This window comes from Staurois parvus, unplaced genomic scaffold (assembly GCF_062004578.1).
Source record: "Staurois parvus isolate SC_StPar_1 unplaced genomic scaffold, SC_StPar_1.0 ptg001150l, whole genome shotgun sequence".
Classification (NCBI taxonomy): Eukaryota; Metazoa; Chordata; class Amphibia; order Anura; family Ranidae; genus Staurois; species Staurois parvus.
The window spans coordinates 672,644-692,852 of record NW_028318946.1 but is presented as its reverse complement, the minus strand read 5'-3'; the positions used below and the strand labels follow the sequence as shown (position 1 = coordinate 692,852).

Genomic DNA, 20,209 nt, shown 5'->3' with positions numbered 1-20,209 from the left:
GTATAATAATAATACATCGACTTCTTCCTTTTTGGTTTCTCTCCTTTGAGATGCTAGATCTGGTTACAGGTCCTTCTTTGCTTCCACCTCAGAGAATTCGATTTGGCCCCTGTCCATGCAGGAAGCGGTGCCTTCCTGCTCTTTATTAAAAAATAACAACAGGTCACGTTTGTCTTGCAGAGGCATCGGCGTTGTCATCCGAGTGGATCTGTGCTAAAGAATTCAAAATCGAGGAATGGTGATACTTCTTTTCTTGTTTATGCCTGCATGGGGTAAGTGATATTTTTATTGTAGATTTCGGACCTCGGAGGGAACCTCCTGGTCCTACTGGTCTCTCATTCCCACTCCACCGGTTCTCCTCTCGGGCGATAGTGTAGGTTTGCATATGAGGCTACAATCACACTGGTCATGTAGCCCATGTGCGTCAAATCACGTAGATGGCCTTAGCTGGATGCTGTACCAAGTAGAACCCACTCTAAGTCCAACCACCATGTTTTTTAGATGGTCTGGACACTTCACCTGTGCTTCCTAGACGTCTTAAGATGCCAATGATGGAAACAGTACAGGAACAGGTTCGTCCAATGCCCAGGGCAAGGATGTGGAACTTTGCCTCCCCTGCTGCTAATGCATGACATGGGTTCTACTTGGTACAGCGTTCAGCTAAGTCCAACCACCATGTTTTTTAGATGGTCTGGATGCTTCACCTGTGCTTCCTGGACGTCTTAAGATGCCAATGATGGAAACAGTACCGGGACAGGTTTATCCAGCACCCAGGTCAAAGATGTGGAACTTTGCCTCCACTGCTGCTAGTGCATGACATGGGTTCTACTTGGTACAGCGTCCAGCTAAGTCCAACCGCCATGTTTTTTAGCCTGTCTGGATGCTTCACCTGTGCTTCCTGGATGCCTTAAGATGCCAATAATGGAAACAATATCGGGACAGGCTTGTCCAGTGCCCAGGGCAAGGATTTGGAACTTTGCCTCCCCTGCTGCTAATGCATGACATGGGTTCTACTTGGTGAAGCATCAAACCATGGCCAAGGGCAAGGATGTGAAACTTTGCCTCCCCTGCTGCTAGTGCATGACATGGGTTCTACTTGGTACAGCGTCCAGCTAAGTCCAACAGCCATGTTTTTTAGATGGTCTGGACACTTCACCTGTGCTTCCTGGACATCTTAAGATGCCAATGATGGAAAAAGTACCAGGACAGGTTTGTCCAGCGCCCAGGGCAAGGATGTGGAAATTTGCCTCCCCTGCTGCTAATGCATGACATGGGTTCTACTTGGTGAAGCATCAAACCATGGTCCAGGGCAAGGATGTGGAACTGTGCCTCCCTTGCTGCTAATGTATGACTTGGGTTCTACTTGGTACAGCATCCAGCTAAGTCCAACCACCATGTTTTTTAGCCTGTTTGGACACTTCACCTTTGCTTCCTGGACGCCTTAAAGTGCCAACGATGGAAACAGTACCGGGACAGGTTTGTCCAGCGCCCAGGGCAAGGATGTGGAACGTTGCCTCCCTTGCTGCTAATGCATGACTTGGGTTCTACTTGGTACAGCATCCAGCTAAGTCCAACCGCCATGTTTTTTAGCCTGTCTGGACGCTTCACCTGTGCTTCCTGGACGCCTTAAGATGCCAAAGATGGAAACAGTACTAGGGCAGGTTCGTCCAGCACCCAGGACAAGGATGTGGAACTGTGCCTCCCCTGCTGCTAATGCATGACATGGGTTCTGCTTGGTACAGCATCCAGCTAAGTCCAACCACCATGTTTTTTAGCCTGTTTGGATGCTTCACCTGTGCTTCCTGGACGCCTTAAAGTGCCAACAATGGAAACAGTACTTGGGGTAAGGCGTCCAGGAAGCATAGGTGAAGCATCCAGACAGGCTAAAAAACATGGCGGTTGGACTTAGCTGGACGCTGTACCAAGTAGAACCCATGTCATGCACTAGCAGCTGCAAATGGTTAGCATGGAATGCGCATTGCATGTGTAGCCAATTTCTTGCTTACTAGAAGCTAGAAAGAAGTTGCACATGCATGGTGTGAAGCATCAAACCGTGGCCCACTGGTTGCCAACCGACTACCAGGAGTGAGGGGGCACCACCTACCACTGAGCCCAGGGCAGCAGTCCCTCCTGCCCAGCCCTGGAAGGAAACGTCTTTCCCCTTTTTAATGTCTTCGCTTACCCCCCTTAGATGCCACCATTATAGAGCATGTGTAGATGCGCTGAAGGGTTCTGCCCAGCATTCGGGTTCTAGGCAGAGCCCTTCAGAACATCTGAGCATGTGCAGGAGATTTGGAGACTACCATAATAGGCATTTGCACTACTGTGCTGTGGAAAACCACGAGTCAGCAGATGTGCCACGGGACTCAACAGGACAGGATGGTAGATCTAAAGGAGGTTGTACAATCATATGTTCTTGCGTATGGTCAGCCTTGGAGTCATGGACAATGCCGGCCAAACATGTGACCTCTTCAGATAATTTCAAACACTTTATGATCCTCCAAGATTTGCAAGTACATTAAAAAAAAAACTGCCTAACAATCTTCCACCGACCAACAGAATTTGATCTATTATAAAGTCAAAACCGGGCTTGTATCTATCAAATGTGCTTTTTTTTTTTATTTGATCAATTATTTTTTTTAAGAGAAAAAAATTTGATGTGCATTTTTTTTTTTTTTGTAGGAAAATTGCAATCAAATCAAATTAAAATGTAATCAAAATGGAGAAAAAAATTGTCACAATCAACGATCTGTTTTTTCCACCGCATTCCAACAGGGTAATTATGACTTCTTGAGGTCTGTTAAAAGCGCCATTTAATGTTTTTGATTGTTTTGCAACTGTGACCAAAAAAAAAGTGGAGTCAAAGTTGGAATGCTCGAATTGCCACGTGTATGGATGGCTTAACTATTTTTTTTTTTTATTTAAATTTTTATTTGATTATTATACAAAAAAAGATAAAAAAACATCGACTTAACTATGACATGCAAGGGCCTGACTGGATATAGATTGGATGGACTAGAAAACAAAAAATTAAATTGCAATGCGTTAATCTTCTAAGAAATGTCCTAATTTCAGATCTATTATTTCCGCAATCATTTTTATTATTGCCTATGAAACAGAAATAGAAAAATTAATTTTTTTAGAATCAAAAAAAAAATTTCCTTTGAGTTCATTTTTATCCAATAATTTTTAAACTTTTTTTTTAACTCTTTTTTTTTACTCGTTTTAGTGATGCTGTAACACAGAAGTTACCGAAGCAAAAAAAAACAAAAAAAAAACCATAAAAAAAAAACTGTAGATGTGTGTCTAAAGGAAAAAAGCATTAAATAAACAGAAACATGCTAAATGACATTAATATTTAAATACTTAATTAACTAAATAATTTGTTTAATCAATTATGTATCATTAAATAATTGTCTCTATTTAAATTTTAAAATGTTAATTTTAAAACAACTAATTGTTCAAAATCACACATGAGTTTAAAACTTAAAAAAAAAAATTCTTATGCCACAAAAAAAAATCTGAAGGAGCAAAACAAATGAAAAAAAAAGTATGTTATTTTTTTTTACAAATTTTGAGCGACATCTAACGAGAGTAAAATAAATTGAGCTAGTTACGGAATAAAAGGGGTTAAAATATTAAGGATTTTTTTTTTAAGTTGTACTTTTTTTACATGCTCTAGTGACTCTTGTAGTACAGAATGAAACTTTTTTTTTTTTTTTTTTTACTTGCATTTTAGTGACTCCTGTGTTGCAGAATCACTAAAGCAAGTAAAAAAAAAAAAAAGAAAAGAATTAAAAAAAAGTAAGTTTTGTTTAACAAAGAGCAAAAATGAATATTTTTATCCTATGCTTTGGTAACTTCCGTGTCACAAAATCAATAAAACAAGTAAAAACAAAAAAAAAGAAAGAGCTTTAAAAAAACATAATTTTGTTTAACTAAAAGCAAAAACTATTTTTTTTTTATAATTTTTTTCTTTTTTTTGCTTCGGTAACTTCTGTGTTACAGCATCACTAAAACAAGTTAAAAAAAAAGAAAAAGAAAGAGCTTTAAAAAAAATGTATTTTTGTTAACTAAAAGCAAAAATTATTATTTTTTTCTTTTTTTTTGCTTTGGTAACTTCTGTGTTACAGCATCACTAAAACAAGTAAAAAAAAAAAAAGAAAAAAAGAAAGAGCTTTAAAAAAAATTAATTTTGTTTAACTAAAAGCAAAAACTATTTTTGTTATCCTTTTTTTTTGCTTCGGTAACTTCTGTGTTACAGCATCACTAAAACAAGTAAAAAAAAAAAAGAAAAAAAGAAAGAGCTTTAAAAAAAATTAATTTTGTTTAACTAAAAGCAAAAACTATTTTTTTATAATTTTTTTTTTTTTTGCTTTGGTAACTTCTGTGTTACAGCATCACTAAAACAAGTTAAAAAAAAAGAAAAAGAAAGAGCTTTAAAAAAAATGTATTTTTGTTAACTAAAAGCAAAAATTATTTTTTCTTTTTTTTGCTTTGGTAACTTCTGTGTTACAGCATCACTAAAACAAGTAAAAGAAAAGAAAAGAAAAAAAGAAAGAAAGAGCTTTAAAAAATTTTTTATTTTGTTTAACTAAAAGCAAAAACTATTTTTTTTTTTTTTTTTTTGCTTCGGTAACTTCTGTGTTACAGCATCACTAAAACAAGTAAAAAAAAAAAGAAAAAAAGACAGAGCTTTAAAAAAAATGTATTTTTGTTAACTAAAAGCAAAAACTATTTTTTTTTTTTTTTTTTTTTGGTTCGGTAACTTCTGTGTGACAGCATCACTAAAACAAGTAAAAAAAAAAGAAAGAAAAAAAGAAAGAGCTTTAAAAAAAAATTAATTTTGTTTAACTAAAAGCAAAAACTATTTTTTTTATCCTTTTTTTTTTGCTTCGGTAACTTCTGTGTTACAGCATCACTAAAACAAGTAAAAAAAAAAAAAGAAAAAAAGAAAGAGCTTTAAAAAAAATTAATTTTGTTTAACTAAAAGCAAAAACTATTTTTTTATAATTTTTTTTTTTTTTTGCTTTGGTAACTTCTGTGTTACAGCATCACTAAAACAAGTTAAAAAAAAAAAGAAAAAGAAAGAGCTTTAAAAAAAATGTATTTTTGTTAACTAAAAGCAAAAATTATTTTTTCTTTTTTTTTGCTTTGGTAACTTCTGTGTTACAGCATCACTAAAACAAGTAAAAAAAAAGAAAAGAAAAAAAGAAAGAAAGAGCTTAAAAAAAATTAATTTTGTTTAACTAAAAGCAAAAACTATTTTTTTTTTCTTTTTTTTTTGCTTCGGTAACTTCTGTGTTACAGCATCACTAAAAAAAAAAAAAAAGTTTATTTTTATCGTACGTCTTAGTATGCTGCCCTGTTGGTATCAGAAAAACAAAAAATTGTACCAAATACTGCAGTTTTTCCTTTCCTGGCACCAAACAATAGGCAGGTGCAGAGGCGGACTGACAATTCATGGGGCCCCCCGGGCAATAGGGGATCATGGGGCCCCTGTGTCCTTGCCCAAACTCAAAAAAGCCTATGAAAAAGGTACCAGGGGCATCTCATGGGGCCCCCTACTGACCCTGGGCCCTCAGGCAGTGCCGGAGTTTCCAAATGGTCAGTTCGCCCTTCGGCAGGTGCAGTCAAGTTTCTCCATGGTAGGTGGTGCTCTTTCAGAGCAGCAGCGCAGCTGGAGAGAGAAGTCAAGAGAAACTGTGTTTCTCTAGGATTCCTGTGGTTCCCTGGAGCAGCACTTCGGTTACGCTGCATCCAGGTGACCCTGGCAGCCATCTTGGGTCTTTTTAAGTCTTTTCCCCATGGGTTTTTTGGCCAAATTGCTAATGTGAGAAGCACATTGTCAGGGACAGCACTAACAACAGGGAGAGGTTCCAGAGGAGTAGAGAAAGTTCAGGGCCTACGTCTTCAACACAAGAGAGCTCCCCTTTGGGGTTGGACCGGCCAGGGTTGCATTCCGCCTTCCTGGACAGGTGCTGTCTCCAGTTTGGGCCTACTCTCTGCTCTATTGACTGCAAGTTCCTGGTTGGGTGGGCTTCCCTGCTGGGCAAGTTCTTCAATACATCATTCTTTTGCCCTTTGGACTCCCTTGACCTCCATTGCAGGAGATACCATCGCTCTTGTTTCCAGTGGCAGCCAGTCACGTGACCAAATGCCTAGGCATTTGGCAACGCAATCCCTACTGAAGTCCAAGACCAGAGTTCGGCTTATTTCATTTATCGTCTCCTTCAGTCGATACCATGCGACCAAATTCGAACACATTGGCCTGGAGCGTTGTCCGGCATGACGTCCCGGAGGACTGTCTGGTTGATGTGAGAATCTTGTGGCATCTTATAGAGCCAGGGGAGGGCGGGGGGTGACAGAAGGTCTCATTTTATGTGCATGCATTCAAATGAAGGATCTCCAACGCGGTGATGATGATCTCATCGGTTCTGCAGGGAACAATGTACTGTTTCCATTCATTGTTGGACATCAAAGGACCAGCAAATAGTTTTTTCCGGCCACGGCTTCCTACTAAGTAATTCGATTTACTGTAATAATTTGTAACACAATGCGACTCACGGCGGCGCATCTAAATATGAATTTTTTATTATTTTTTTGTTTTTAGTTTTGGATATGGAGCCGGGAAAGGTTGGAACTCCTGTCAGATGTTCTCCCATTTTTGTGTCGATTTACCTCCTTCATTTCTTCTGGTGTCCTCAGGACTGAAAGCGATGGGAAACCCAAAATGTTGAGTTTCTCCTCACCTTGGAGATATTTCTTCTTGTTTTCCTGTTGGGTCTCTTGATGGCAAATTAATTAATTCAATAAATAAATGAGCTGGTGGGATTTTAAGGATTCCCTACTCTATCCAGGGTCAACCAAGACCTCAAGGTGCTGAAACATCCCCCATTGTAGGTGGGAGCATAGGCGAGATGAGAGGGGGGCTGTCATGGTGTGAGGTCAGGTTCAGAGACCAGTAGCTATAGCAGCAGACCAACCAACAGGATAGGTTAACAAGCAGGTCACCCTGAGAAATGACTCACCTGAGGTGCGGGGTCTAAGCACTAACCGGTATTCACCAGAGCTCCTAATGGTGGAGATGGATTTTGCTGCATGTTAGCACCAGGTCGCAGTTCTCAGGATCACCCCACCAAGAAGTGAGCAAGCCAGGATCCAGTAGCAGATATGGCAGGTAGGGATCTAGCAGAAGCGTAGTCAGTCAACAAGCCAAGGGTCGGTAACAAGCAGTAGTAGATGGGGATGAGGCAGAATCATAGTCAAGAAACAAGCCAAAGGTCGGTAGCGAAGGTACGGATGGCAGCAGGAAAGACAAAGCGAGATACTGGCTGGAGAAGGCACAATAATCTGGCAACCAGGAAGTGCAGAGACATGGCTTAAATCAGGAAGTTCATGGGAGGAGCAAGAAGTTCAAGGTTCATCAGAAAGCAAGGCATGAGGCAGAATTGTCCAATAGATCTGGCAGAGCATTGTCCAGCATCCCAGGTAGCTCAGTGAGAAGAGTTACTGTCTGACACAATAGAGGTCCCAGGTTCAAGTCCAGGCCCTGACAGGGGCCTTGGGGTTTACATCTACTTTAACATCGTAATCTGCATGCTCAGTGTCACAGAATGTACTGAATCTTTTCTCTGCGTTCTTTAGCACCAGGTGTCTTCTCCAACGAGGTCCTTCAAGAACTTTCGGCACCTAAAGGGGGTTCCGCTTTGTTTCAAGTCAAGCTTTCAGCAAATACTTACCTGAACAGCATATTCTGGGCCTCCATCAGGAAAGGAAAGAAGCAAATGTTGGCCATTGCCAAGCCGGACAGCTTTCGAGTCATTGATTCCACTTTCAAAAACCGGTTGACATGCCAAGAGTCGGGACTGATGTTAAACCTGAGTGACCTGAGAGAAGAAGACAGTGGAATATACGAAGCTGAGATATATGGCAGCGGAAACACAACACATTTGTGGTTCCATTTGCAAGTGAATAGCAAAAGCCAAGACAAGGGTAAGGCATTACAGGAATTTGACTAAGGCACTGTTTTTGGGGGGAACCAAATTCATGTACAATGGTCATATAGAGAATATAAAGTACGGGAGGAGTCATGCAGAGTACATATCACATCATACAACACAGTTTACAGACAGGAGATGTGTGGAATTCCTGGAATGTTGGGCACCAGGAAGCTGGAGAGCGAAATGAAGCATGTGTAGGGTGGGTTCCATGTGGGCCAAGTTCTGCAAAACATCTGTATACTTAAATTCAGGGCTAGTTTCCTCAAACTCCTTCCGCTGGTCCCTGGGTGGAGCTCAAACTCCAGGACCACTCAATGCCCTCCTGACCGGTCACAGTGGGCACAACCATAGTGACCCATGTCTTCACCCTACAGAAACACCTGGAGCCTCAAGCATGACAAATATGGACTAGTCCACACTATGGATGAGCTTGGGCTCGGTTCACATCAGAAACCTGGAAGGAAGCTGTCAGTACCAGGCCAAGGAGCTGCGGGGATTTCCCATCCTGCAACTGCACATACGCAAGGGGAGCTTATGACATCATTGACCCAATATGGCCGTATGGCATATTAGGTCAATGAAACTGACCTGATATGGCCACACATTGGATCAAGGACATCCAAGCATCCATGGGATTCCTCACCCACCTGGCACTGACAGCTTTCTTTTGGGTTTGGCCAAACATGGGTTCAGACCACACCCAAGATGAACCCAAGCTCAACCCTAGTTTACATCACCATTTGGAGCCCACGTCATAACTACCACCCCGTTCTCCATCTCTTGCAAGTTCTTTCATTGGCTACATGTTCTCAATAACATGGATATCCAGACCAGAAGGCAGATAATAATATTGTACTATAGAGAGATTCTATCCAACGTGGTCTTACTCCATAATAATGCAAACAGTGGTGCAGCACATCTTTTTTTTTTTTCTGTAGAATTCTTCATGGTGCAAGTATAGTTACCAGGAGAAGAGCCACATCAAGCATTCAACAAAGAGTCCAGTGTCTCTGGCATTTCACAAGAGCAACCCTTCCTAATTCCCATCTTCTTTGGGAAGGAGCATCTTGCTTCCTCAGCCATCACGTAGAGATGTTAAGCTCACATGATGGAGCCGCTCTCTTCAACCCAAGAGAAAATGGAACTTCCTTAATCATGCAAAGCCTACTCCATCCCAACAACCAACTACTAGGCCCTTCCCACTGGGGCCTTAAATACCACCCAGAAAATCAGAATGATGGGTATACCAGGGTCTCTAGGAACATACGGAGGGAGCGTCCCTTATTCCCTTGCTTTGTGTTGCAAGAGCAGTAGATGCTCCTCAGCAGGTTCCGTAACCACTCCTGAATGGTGGAATTGGAGGTCCATATGTTCTCTTGCCATGGTATTTTCCAGGTTCTATGACTGATTAGACATTTAAAAAAAAACAATCCACCTACCTAGCTCCCTAAAGTTCCTAGACCCTAGTTTGGTCTGAAGCCATGTTTGGCCAAACCCAAAAAGAAGTTGTCAGTGCCAGGCCAATCAGCTGTGGGTGGGTGGAATCGTTCCCAGCTGCATGTAAACAAGAGACGTGGATGCTTGGACATTATTGATCTAATATGGGTAAATGGCCATATCGGGTCAGTCATTGACCTAATATGCCATGCGGCCATATTGGATCAATGATATTGGGTCTCTGGCATATCACAAGAGCGTCCCTTTCTACTTCCCATCTTCTTTGGAAGGAGCTCCCTGCTTCCTTGTCCCTTGTACGCAGATGACTCCAACCCAATAGAAAATGGAAACTCCTTACTCATGCAAAGCCTACTCCACTCCAACAACCAACAGCCAACCACTAAGCCCTTCCCACTGGAGCCTTAAATACTACATGGAAAATCGGAATGATGGGTATCAAGATCCCTAGGAACATACTGAGGGAGCCTCCCTTACTCCCTTGCTTTGAGCTGCAAGAGCAGTAGATGCTCTTCAGCAGGTTCCAAAACCAATCCTGATTGGTGGAATTGGAGGCCCATATGTTCTCCGTCCATCGTATTTTATAGGTTCTATGAATGATTAAGAGACAAGATCAGTCTTTTAAAAAAAAAAAAATTCAGCCCCCTCCGTAGCTCCCTAAACACATTAAAATGAGCCATTTTCAACCGTAGGTGCTTACTTATGTCTTCAAGATGTTCGTATGTAGAAGGTGGTACAACCAAATGCCCAGATGACAAGAGGGCCTTAGGGTTTATATCTCCTTTGAAGTTATGGTGCTGGTGGTCGGTCAGTTCTCACCATGGCAACTCATGTCACTGATCCAAAGTGAACCAGGTCCTGTACTTGCGGCACATCAAGGTGCTGAACCATCCCTCACTGTAGGTGGGGCATTAGAGCATAGGCACTGGCACAACCAAGTGCCCACATGAGAAGGGGGCCCAGGGTTTACATCTCCTTTAAATTTATGGTTCTGGAGGTTGGCGAGCACCCACCATAGCAACTCAAGTCGCTGATCCAGAGTGAACCAGGTCCTGTGCTTGTGGCACCTCTGAACCATCCTCCAATGTAGGTAGGGCATTAGAGCATAGGCAGTGGCACAACCAAGTGCCCATATGAGAAGAAGTCCTTAGGGTTTACCTCTCCTTTAAAGTATGGTGCTTGAGGTCCTGCAGCTCCCACCACAGCAACTCATGTTGCTGATCAAGGGTGAACTAGGTCCTGTGCTTGTGGCACCTCACGGTTCTGAACCATTCCCCACTGTAGGTGGGACATTAGAGCATAGGCAGTGGTACAACCAAGTGCCCACATGAGAAGGAAGCCCAGAGTTTACATCTCCTTTAAAGTTATGGTGCTGGAGGTTGGTCAGCTCCCACCATGGCAACTGAAGTTGCTGATCCAGGGTGAACCAGGTCCTGTGCTTGTGGCCCCTCACGGTTCTGAACCATCCTCCAATGTAGGTGGGACATTAGAGCATAGGCTCAGATGAGAAGAAGTCCTTAGGGTTTACCTCTCCTTTAAAGTATGGTGCTTGAGGTCCTTCAGCTCCTACCATGGCAATTCATGTTGCTGATCCAGGGTGAACCAGGTCCTGTGCTTGTGGCCCCTCACAGTTCTGAACCATCCCCCACTGTAGGTGGGACATTAGAGCATAGGCAGTGGCACAACTAAGTGCCCACATGAGGAGGCCTAGGGTTTACATCTACTTTAAAGTTATGGTTCTGGAGGTTGGCCAACGCCCACCATGGCAACTGAAGTCGCTGATCCAGGGTGAACCAGGTCCTGTGCTTATGGCCCCTAACGGTTCTGAACCATCCTCCAATGTAGGTGGGGCATTAGAGCATAGGCAGTGGCACAACTAAGTGCCCAGATGAGAAGAAGTCCTTGGGGTTCACATCTACTTTAAAGTTATGGTTCTGGAGGTTGGCCAACGCCCACCATGGCAACTCATGTCGCTAATCCAGGGTGAACCAGGTCCGGTGCTTGTGCCACCTCAAGGTTCTGAACCATCCTCCAATGTAGGTGGGACATTAGAGCATAGGCAGTGGCACAACCAAGTGCCCAGATGAGAAGAAGTTCTTAGGGTTTACCTCTCCTTTAAAGTATGGTGCTTGAGGTCCTTCAGCTCCCACCATGGCAACTCATGTTGCTGACCCAGGGTGAACCAGGTCCTGTGCTTGTGGCTCCTCACGGTTCTGAACCAGCCCCCACTGTAGGTGGGACATTAGAGCATAGGCAGTGGCACAACCAAGTGCCCACATGAGAAGGAAGCCCAAAGTTTACATCTCCTTTAAAGTTATGGTGCTGGAGGTCGGTCAGCTCCCACCATGGCAACTCAAGTTGCTGATCCAGGGTGAACCAGGTTCTGTGCTTGTGGCTCCTCATTTTCTGAACCATCTTCTAATGTAGGTGGTTCATTAGATCATAGGCAGTGGCACAACCAAGTGCCCACATGAGAAGAAGTCCTTAGGGTTCACATCTCCTTTAAAGTTATGGTGCTGGAGGTTGGTCAGCTCCCACCGTGGCAACTGAAGTCGCTGATCCAGGGTGAACCAGGTCCTGTGCTTGTGGCCCCTCATGGTTCTGAACCATCCCCCAATGTAGGTGGGACATTAGAGCATAGGCCCAGATGAGAAGAAGTCCTTAGGGTTTACATCTCCTTTTAAGTTATGGTGCTGGAGGTCGGTCAGCTCCCACCATGGCAACTGAAGTCGCTGATCCAGGGTGAACTAGGTCCTGTGCTTGTGGCCCCTCACGGTTCTGAACCATCCCCCACTGTAGGTGGGACATTAGAGCATAGGCAGTGGCACAACCAAGTGCCCGCATGAGAAGGAAGCCCAGGGTTTACATCTCCTTTAAAGTTATGGTGCTGGACGTCAGTCAGCTCCCACCATGGCAACTGAAGTCGCTGATCCAGGGTGAACCAGGTCCTGTGTTTGTGGCCCCTCACGTTTCTGAACCATCCTCCAATGTAGGTGGGACATTAGAGCATAGGCCCAGATGAGAAGAATTCCTTAGGGTTTACCTCTCCTTTAAAGTATGGTGCTTGAGGTCCTTCAGCTCCAACCATAGCAACTCATGTTGCTGATCAAGGGTGAACCAGGTCCTGTGCTTGTGGCCCCTCACGGTTCTGAACCATCCCCCACTGTAGGTGGGACATTAGAGCATAGGCAGTGGCACAACCAAGTGCCCACATGAGAAGGAAGCCCAGAGTTTACATCTCCTTTAAAGTTATGGTGCTGGACGTCAGTCAGCTCCCACCATGGCAACTGAAGTCGCTGATCCAGGGTGAACCAGGTCCCGTGCTTGTGGCCCCTCACGGTTCTGAACCATCCCCCACTGTAGGTAGGGCATTAGAGCATAGGCAGTGGCACAACCAAGATGAGAAGAAGACCTCAGGGTTTATATCTACTTCAACATCCTAACCTTCGACTTTGGTGTCCCAGAATGTACTGAATCCTTTCTCCATGTTCTACAGCGTCAGGTGCCCTCTCCAACGTGGTCCTTCAAGAACTTTCGGCCCCTCGAGGCGGCTCCGTCTTGTTCCAAGTCCAACTCTCATCCCATACAGTCCTGAACATCATATTCTGGCTCTCCACCAGGGAGGGGAAGAAGCAAACGTTGGCGGTGGCCAAGCTGGACAGCTTTAAAGTCATCGATTTTGCGTTCCACAACCGGCTGAGGTGCCAAGAGCCGGGACTGTCGTTGAACCTGAGCGACCTGAGAGAAGAAGACCGAGGGGTCTACCAAGCTCAGATATTCAGCAGCGGGAACGCCACGCATTTGTTGTTCCGTCTGCAAGTCAGTGGTGAGAGCCAACACAACGGTGAAGCCCGACAGGCATTTGGCTAAGGCACTGTTATTTTTGGGGGGCTGCATTTTCCCGTACATGGAGCATGTATGTAATATACAGGACAGTATACAGAGGGGAGTCATGCAGAGTATATAACACACAGCACAGTTTACAGAGAATGTAGGGTGCAGAGTAGAGCTTTGCTGAGTATTTAATATACATCACATTGTACAGAGAGGAGCTGTGTGGAGTATATAATGTACAGCACAGTAGAGTTTTGCTGAGTATATAACATACAGCACGTTGTACAGAGAGGAGCTGTGTGGAGTATATAATGTACAGCACAGTGTACAAAAAGGAACCATTTGGAGTATATAACAAATGACACAGTGCATAGAGATGTTCAATGTATATAACATACAGCACAGTTCACAGAGAGGAGCCTTGTGGAGTTTATAATATACAGTGCAGTAAACAGAGCAGCACAGTGTACAGGGATGAGCCATGAGGAGTATATAACATACAGCACAGTGTACAGGGATGAGCCATGAGGAGTATATAACATACAGCACAGTGTACAGAGATGAGCCATGAGGAGTATATAACATACAGCACAGTGTACAGAGATGAGCCATGAGGAGTATATAACATACAGCACAGTGTACAGAGATGAGCCATGAGGAGTATATAACATACAGCACAGTGTACAGAGATGAGCCATGAAGAGTATATAACATACAGCACAGTGTACAGGGATGAGCCATGAGGAGTATATAACATACAGCACAGTGTACAGAGAGGAGCCACGAGGAGTATATAACATACAGCACAGTGTACAGAGATGAGCCACGAGGAGTATATAACATACAGCACAGTGTACAGAGAGGAGCCACAAGGAGTATATAACATACAGCACAGTGTACAGAGAGGAGCCACGAGGAGTATATAACATACAGCACAGTGTACAGAGATGAGCAATGAGGAGTATATAACATACAGCACAGTGTACAGAGAGGAGCTGTGCTTTGTATACAATACAGTATGCAGATTGAAGCTGTGTGGATTATAACCTATAGCACAGTAAACAGAGATGAGCCTTGTGGAACATAGAACACATTGTACATAAAGGATATGTGTAGAGTATATAACATGCAGCACAGTGTACAGAGCGGAGTTTTGTGACGTATATAGAATAGAGTGTTTAAAGAGAGGAGCTGTGCTGGGTATATAACATACAGCACAGTGAACAGAGATGAGCCATGTGGAGTATGTAACATACAATGCAGTGTACAGAAAACAGTGGTGTAGAGTATCTAACATACATCACAGTGTACATAGAGAAAACGTGTAGATAAAAAACTTTGTTTACATTGTACTGAGAGGAGGCGTGCAGAGCATATCATGTACAGCACAGTGTGCAGAGAGGAGTTTTGTGTAATGTACAACATACAGCGCAGTGTACAGAGAGGAGCCATCTGAGGAATACAACATAGAGCACAGTGTGTAGAGAGGAGCCATCTGAGGAATACAACATAGAGCACAGTGTGTAGAGAGGAGCCGTAAGGAGTATATAGCATACAACACAGTGTACAAAGAGGGGCTGTGGGAGTATATATCATACAACACAGTGTACAAAGAGGGGCTGTGCAGAGTATATAGCATACAACACAGTGTACAAAGAGGGGCTGCGGGAGTATATAACATACAGCACAGTGTACAGAGATGAGCCATGAAGAGTATATAACATACAGCACAGTGTACAGAGAGGAGCTGTGCTTAGTATACAATACAGTATGCAGATTGAAGCTGTGTGGATTATAAAGTACAGCACAGTAAACAGAAATGAGCCTTGTGGAACATAGAACACATTGTACATAAAGGATATGTGTAGAGTATATAACATGCAGCACAGTGTACAGAGCGGAGTTTTGTGAAGTATATAGAATAGAGTGTGTAAAGAGAGGAACTGTGCTGGGTATATAACATACAGCACAGTGAACAGAGATGAGCCATGTGGAGTATGTAACATACAATGCAGTGTACAGAAAACAGCGGTGTAGAGTATCTAACATACAGCACAGTGTACATAGAGAAAACATGCAGATAAAAAAACTTTGTTTACATTGTACTGAGAGGAGGTGTGCAGAGCATATAGTGTACAGCACAGTGTGCAGAGAGGAGTTTTGTGTAATGTACAACATACAGCGCAGTGTACAGAGGGGAGCCATCTGAGGAATACAACATAGAGCACAGTGTGTAGAGAGGAGCCGTAAGGAGCATATAGCATACAACACAGTGTACAAAGAAGGGCTGTGGGAGTATATAGCATACAACACAGTGTACAAAGAGGGGCTGTGGGAATATATAGCATACAACACAGTGTACAAAGAGGGGCTGTGCAGAGTATATAGCATACAACACAGTGTACAAAGAGGGGCTGTGCGAGTATGTAACATACAACACAGTGTACAAAGGGGGGCTGTGCGAGTATATAGCATACAACACAGTGTACAGAGGGGGGCTGTGGGAGTATATAGCATACAACACAGTGTACAAAGAGGGGCTGTGTGAGTATATAACATACAACACAGTGTACAAAGGGGGGCTGTGCGAGTATATAGCATACAACACAGTGTACAAAGAGGGGCTGTGCGAGTATATAGCATACAACACAGTGTACAAAGAGGGGCTGTGGGAGTATATATCATACAACACAGTGTACAAAGAGGGGCTGTGGGAGTATATAGCATACAACACAGTGTACAAAGAGGGGCTGTGGGAGTATATATCATACAACACAGTGTACAAAGAGGGGCTGTGGGAGTATATAGCATACAACACAGTGTACAAAGAGGGGCTGTGCGAGTATATAACATACAACACAGTGTACAGAGGGGGGCTGTGGGAGTATATAGCATACAACACAGTGTACAAAGAGGGGCTGTGTGAGTATATAGCATACAACACAGTGTACAAAGAGGGGCTGTGCAGAGTATATAACATACAACACAGTGTACAAAGGGGGGCTGTGCGAGTATATAGCATACAACACAGTGTACAAAGAGGGGCTGTGCGAGTATATAACATACAACACAGTGTACAAAGAGGGGCTGTGCAGAGTATATAGCATACAACACAGTGTACAAAGAGGGGCTGTGCGAGTATGTAACATACAACACAGTGTACAAAGGGGGGCTGTGCGAGTATATAGCATACAACACAGTGTACAGAGGGGGGCTGTGCGAGTATATAGCATACAACACAGTGTACAAAGAGGGGCTGTGCGAGTATATAACATACAACACAGTGTACAAAGGGGGGCTGTGCGAGTATATAGCATACAACACAGTGTACAAAGAGGGGCTGTGCGAGTATATAGCATACAACACAGTGTACAAAGAGGGGCTGTGGGAGTATATATCATACAACACAGTGTACAAAGAGGGGCTGTGGGAGTATATAGCATACAACACAGTGTACAAAGAGGGGCTGTGGGAGTATATATCATACAACACAGTGTACAAAGAGGGGCTGTGGGAGTATATAGCATACAACACAGTGTACAAAGAGGGGCTGTGCGAGTATATAACATACAACACAGTGTACAGAGGGGGGCTGTGGGAGTATATAGCATACAACACAGTGTACAAAGAGGGGCTGTGTGAGTATATAGCATACAACACAGTGTACAAAGAGGGGCTGTGCAGAGTATATAACATACAACACAGTGTACAAAGGGGGGCTGTGCGAGTATATAGCATACAACACAGTGTACAAAGAGGGGCTGTGCGAGTATATAACATACAACACAGTGTACAGAGGGGGGCTGTGGGAGTATATAGCATACAACACAGTGTACAAAGGGGGGCTGTGCGAGTATATAGCATACAACACAGTGTACAAAGGGGGGCTGTGCGAGTATATAGCATACAACACAGTGTACAAAGAGGGGCTGTGCGAGTATATAACATACAACACAGTGTACAAAGGGGGGCTGTGCGAGTATATAGCATACAACACAGTGTACAAAGAGGGGCTGTGCAGAGTATATAGCATACAACACAGTGTACAAAGAGGGGCTGTGCAGAGTATATAGCATACAACACAGTGTACAAAGGGGGGCTGTGTGAGTAAATAATTTTACGTAAATTTTTTTTTCCAGCTGGAAATTATTTGGGAGGAGCTCAGGGGACATGGAGCAACGTCTGTCTCCCAACGTTCGGAATTCTCATCAGCTACATCATCAGGGAAACCTAAAAGCTGTGACGGCAACGACATCAACCGCTGTCCTAGCCAGTCCTGGAATTGCTTCCGAACTTTGAGTCAATTTCGCACCTTGAGCGGCAAAATTTTCTTTAAACAAATTCTGTTTTTCTCTGAGTTTTTGGGGAGGGTGTATTTGTCGGGGCAGTCTGGTTTATTTCTAATTATTTAAAAAAAAAAAAAAGGGTGCAAGAAAAAAAAGTAAAATAAAAAAAAATAATTTGGCACTTCAGAAATAATGAATAAATACACAAAGAAAGAACTAAACTTAGCTGCAGAAAAATATTAAAAAAGGAAAAAAGGTAACATAATAAAAAAAATTTGACAGTAGAGAAATAATGAATAAATGCACACAAAAAAAGAAAAAAAATACTAAACAAGAAAAAATTATAATACAAAAAAAGACTGTAGAAAAATAATGCATAAATACACACACACAAAATAATAAACAAGAAAAAAAGTAAAATACAAAAAAAGACTGTAGAAAAATAATGCATAAATACACACACACACACAAAATAATAAACAAGAAAAAAAGTAAAATACAAAAAAAAAACTGTAGAAAAATAATACATAAATACACACACACACACATAAACAAAAATAAACAAGAAAAAAGTAAAATAAAAAAATATATTATTTGATGGTAAAGAAATAATGAATAAATACAGAAAAGAAAAAAAATACTAAAAGAGAAAAAAGTAAAATAAAAAAAAAATGACAGTGGAGAAATAATGAATAAATACACAAAAAAGGAAAATACTAAAAAAGTTAAATATAAAAAAATAAATTTAACAGGAGTGAATTAATGAATAAATGCACACAAGAAAGAAAATAATAATAAAGAAAATTTAAATAAAATAAATGACAGTAGAGAAATGATGAATAAATACACAAAAAAAAATGCTTAATACACTTTGGGGTCTGTTTTGTTTTTTTTTTCCTTTAAATTGTCGAGCAAATGTCTCAGCATTCGTATATATATATAAAACATGAGTACGAAAATACAAAAAGCAAAAGAAAATGTATAAAACAAGAGTAAAGAAAAATACAAATAGTAAAACAATGTATAAAACATGAATTGAAAGAATTTATTTTTTTTTAAAGTATAAAACCTAATTGCAAAAATAGAAACAGAAATAAAAATGTATGAAACATGAGTAAAAAAAATACAAATAGTAAAAAAATGTATAAAACATGAGTAAAAAAAATACAAATAGTAAAAAATTTATAAAACATGAATAAAAATTGAAGTATAGAAAATAAAACATGAGTAAAAAAAATTCAAATAATAAAAAAAAATGATAAAACATGAGTAAAAAAAGAAAAATAGTGAAAAAAATGATAAAACATAAAAAAAATACAAATAGTAAAATAAAATGTATAAAGCGTGAGTTTAAAGACTTAGAATAAAAAAGAACAAAAAATGTGCTGCATGCATTTTATTTGCTTGATTTTTGTAATATTTTGTATGCCGTAGACTATTACACGGGGGGGTTTTTACTGCTAAAAATATTGATAGCTTGTTAGGGGTGTATTTATGAAAATTATTCACCCTGTGAAATTTTGTGTACATTTGTTCTGCACGAACAGGGGGTCAGGCAATTTTCTCTGCAGCTCAAATATTGTTCACTCGCCAAAGCAGCCTGAATCAGGAAACAACTGCGTTATGGCCACTAGATGGAGCTAATCATCAGACACCAGTTCCTATGTTCATCGGCACCATCTAGTGGCCTTAATGTGGTATTGTCACTTAGGAATGAATAACATTCGACCTGGAGAGAAGATAGCTGAGTAACATTCCACTTCACCCCCGATGGCTCAGGACAAATGTACAAACAAACACATAACTTTTTTTTTTTTTATAAATACGTCTCCAAGTTTCTATGAGAACAGAAAACTTTATTTGATGTGACGATGAAATAACAGAAGACGAAAAGAAGTGTTCAATAGTTAAAGCTCAGCCCCGTCCCCAGCATTGTATTCTGTATCAGATATGGGAGGGGCTGTCTACATTTTCCTGTTTCAGTGGTGACCCATTTCCTGTGTGGATGTCACAGAACTATCCCTTCCAGTGACACCAATGATGGGGCACTATTCTTCCCACTGACACCAATGATGGGACACTATTCCTCCCACTGACACCAATGATGGGGCACTATTCCTCCCACTGACACCAATGATGGGGCACTATTCCTCCCACTGACACCAATGATGGGGCACTATTCCTCCCACTGATACCAATGATGGGGCACTATTCCTCCCACTGACACCAATGATGGGGCAATATTCCTCCCACTGACACCAATGATGGGGCACGATTCCTCCCACTGACATCAATGATGGGGCACTATTCCTCCCACTGACACCAATGATGGGGCACTATTCCTCCCACTGACACCAATGATGGGGCGCTATTCCTCCCAATGATACCAATGATGGGGCACTATTCCTCTCACTGATACCAATAATGGGGCACTATTCCTCCCACTGATACCAATGATGGGGCACTATTCCTCCCACTGATACCAATGATGGGGCACTATTCCTCCCACTGATACCAATGATGGAGCACTATTCCTCCCACTGACACCAATGATGGGGCACTATTCCTCCCACTGACACCAATGATGGGGCAATATTCCTCCCACTGACACCAATGATGGGGCACGATTCC

General features: G+C 42.0%; 1 protein-coding gene across 1 annotated transcript; it reads left to right on the top strand.

Annotated features, from left to right (window-relative positions):
- Window positions 1-173: 173 nt before the first annotated feature.
- LOC149439163 (uncharacterized) lies at window positions 174-19,895 on the top strand. The gene is made up of 4 exons (XM_089659383.1): window positions 174-272; window positions 7,648-7,995; window positions 12,955-13,284; window positions 17,432-19,895. Exons 1-4 carry the CDS (start codon window positions 236-238, stop codon window positions 17,524-17,526), a joined length of 810 nt encoding a protein of 269 aa, XP_089515509.1. The 5' UTR covers window positions 174-235; the 3' UTR covers window positions 17,527-19,895.
- The last annotated feature ends 314 nt before the right edge of the window (window positions 19,896-20,209 follow it).

Coding starts and splice junctions, on each gene's coding strand:
- LOC149439163 (XM_089659383.1), top strand. CDS start 236: ATGGTGATACTTCTTTTCTTGTTTATGCCTGCATGGG. Junction 273..7,647: donor CTTGTTTATGCCTGCATGGG/GTAAGTGATATT, acceptor TGCGTTCTTTAG/CACCAGGTGTCTTCTCCAAC. Junction 13,285..17,431: donor GTTCCGTCTGCAAGTCAGTG/GTGAGAGCCAAC, acceptor TTTTTTTTCCAG/CTGGAAATTATTTGGGAGGA.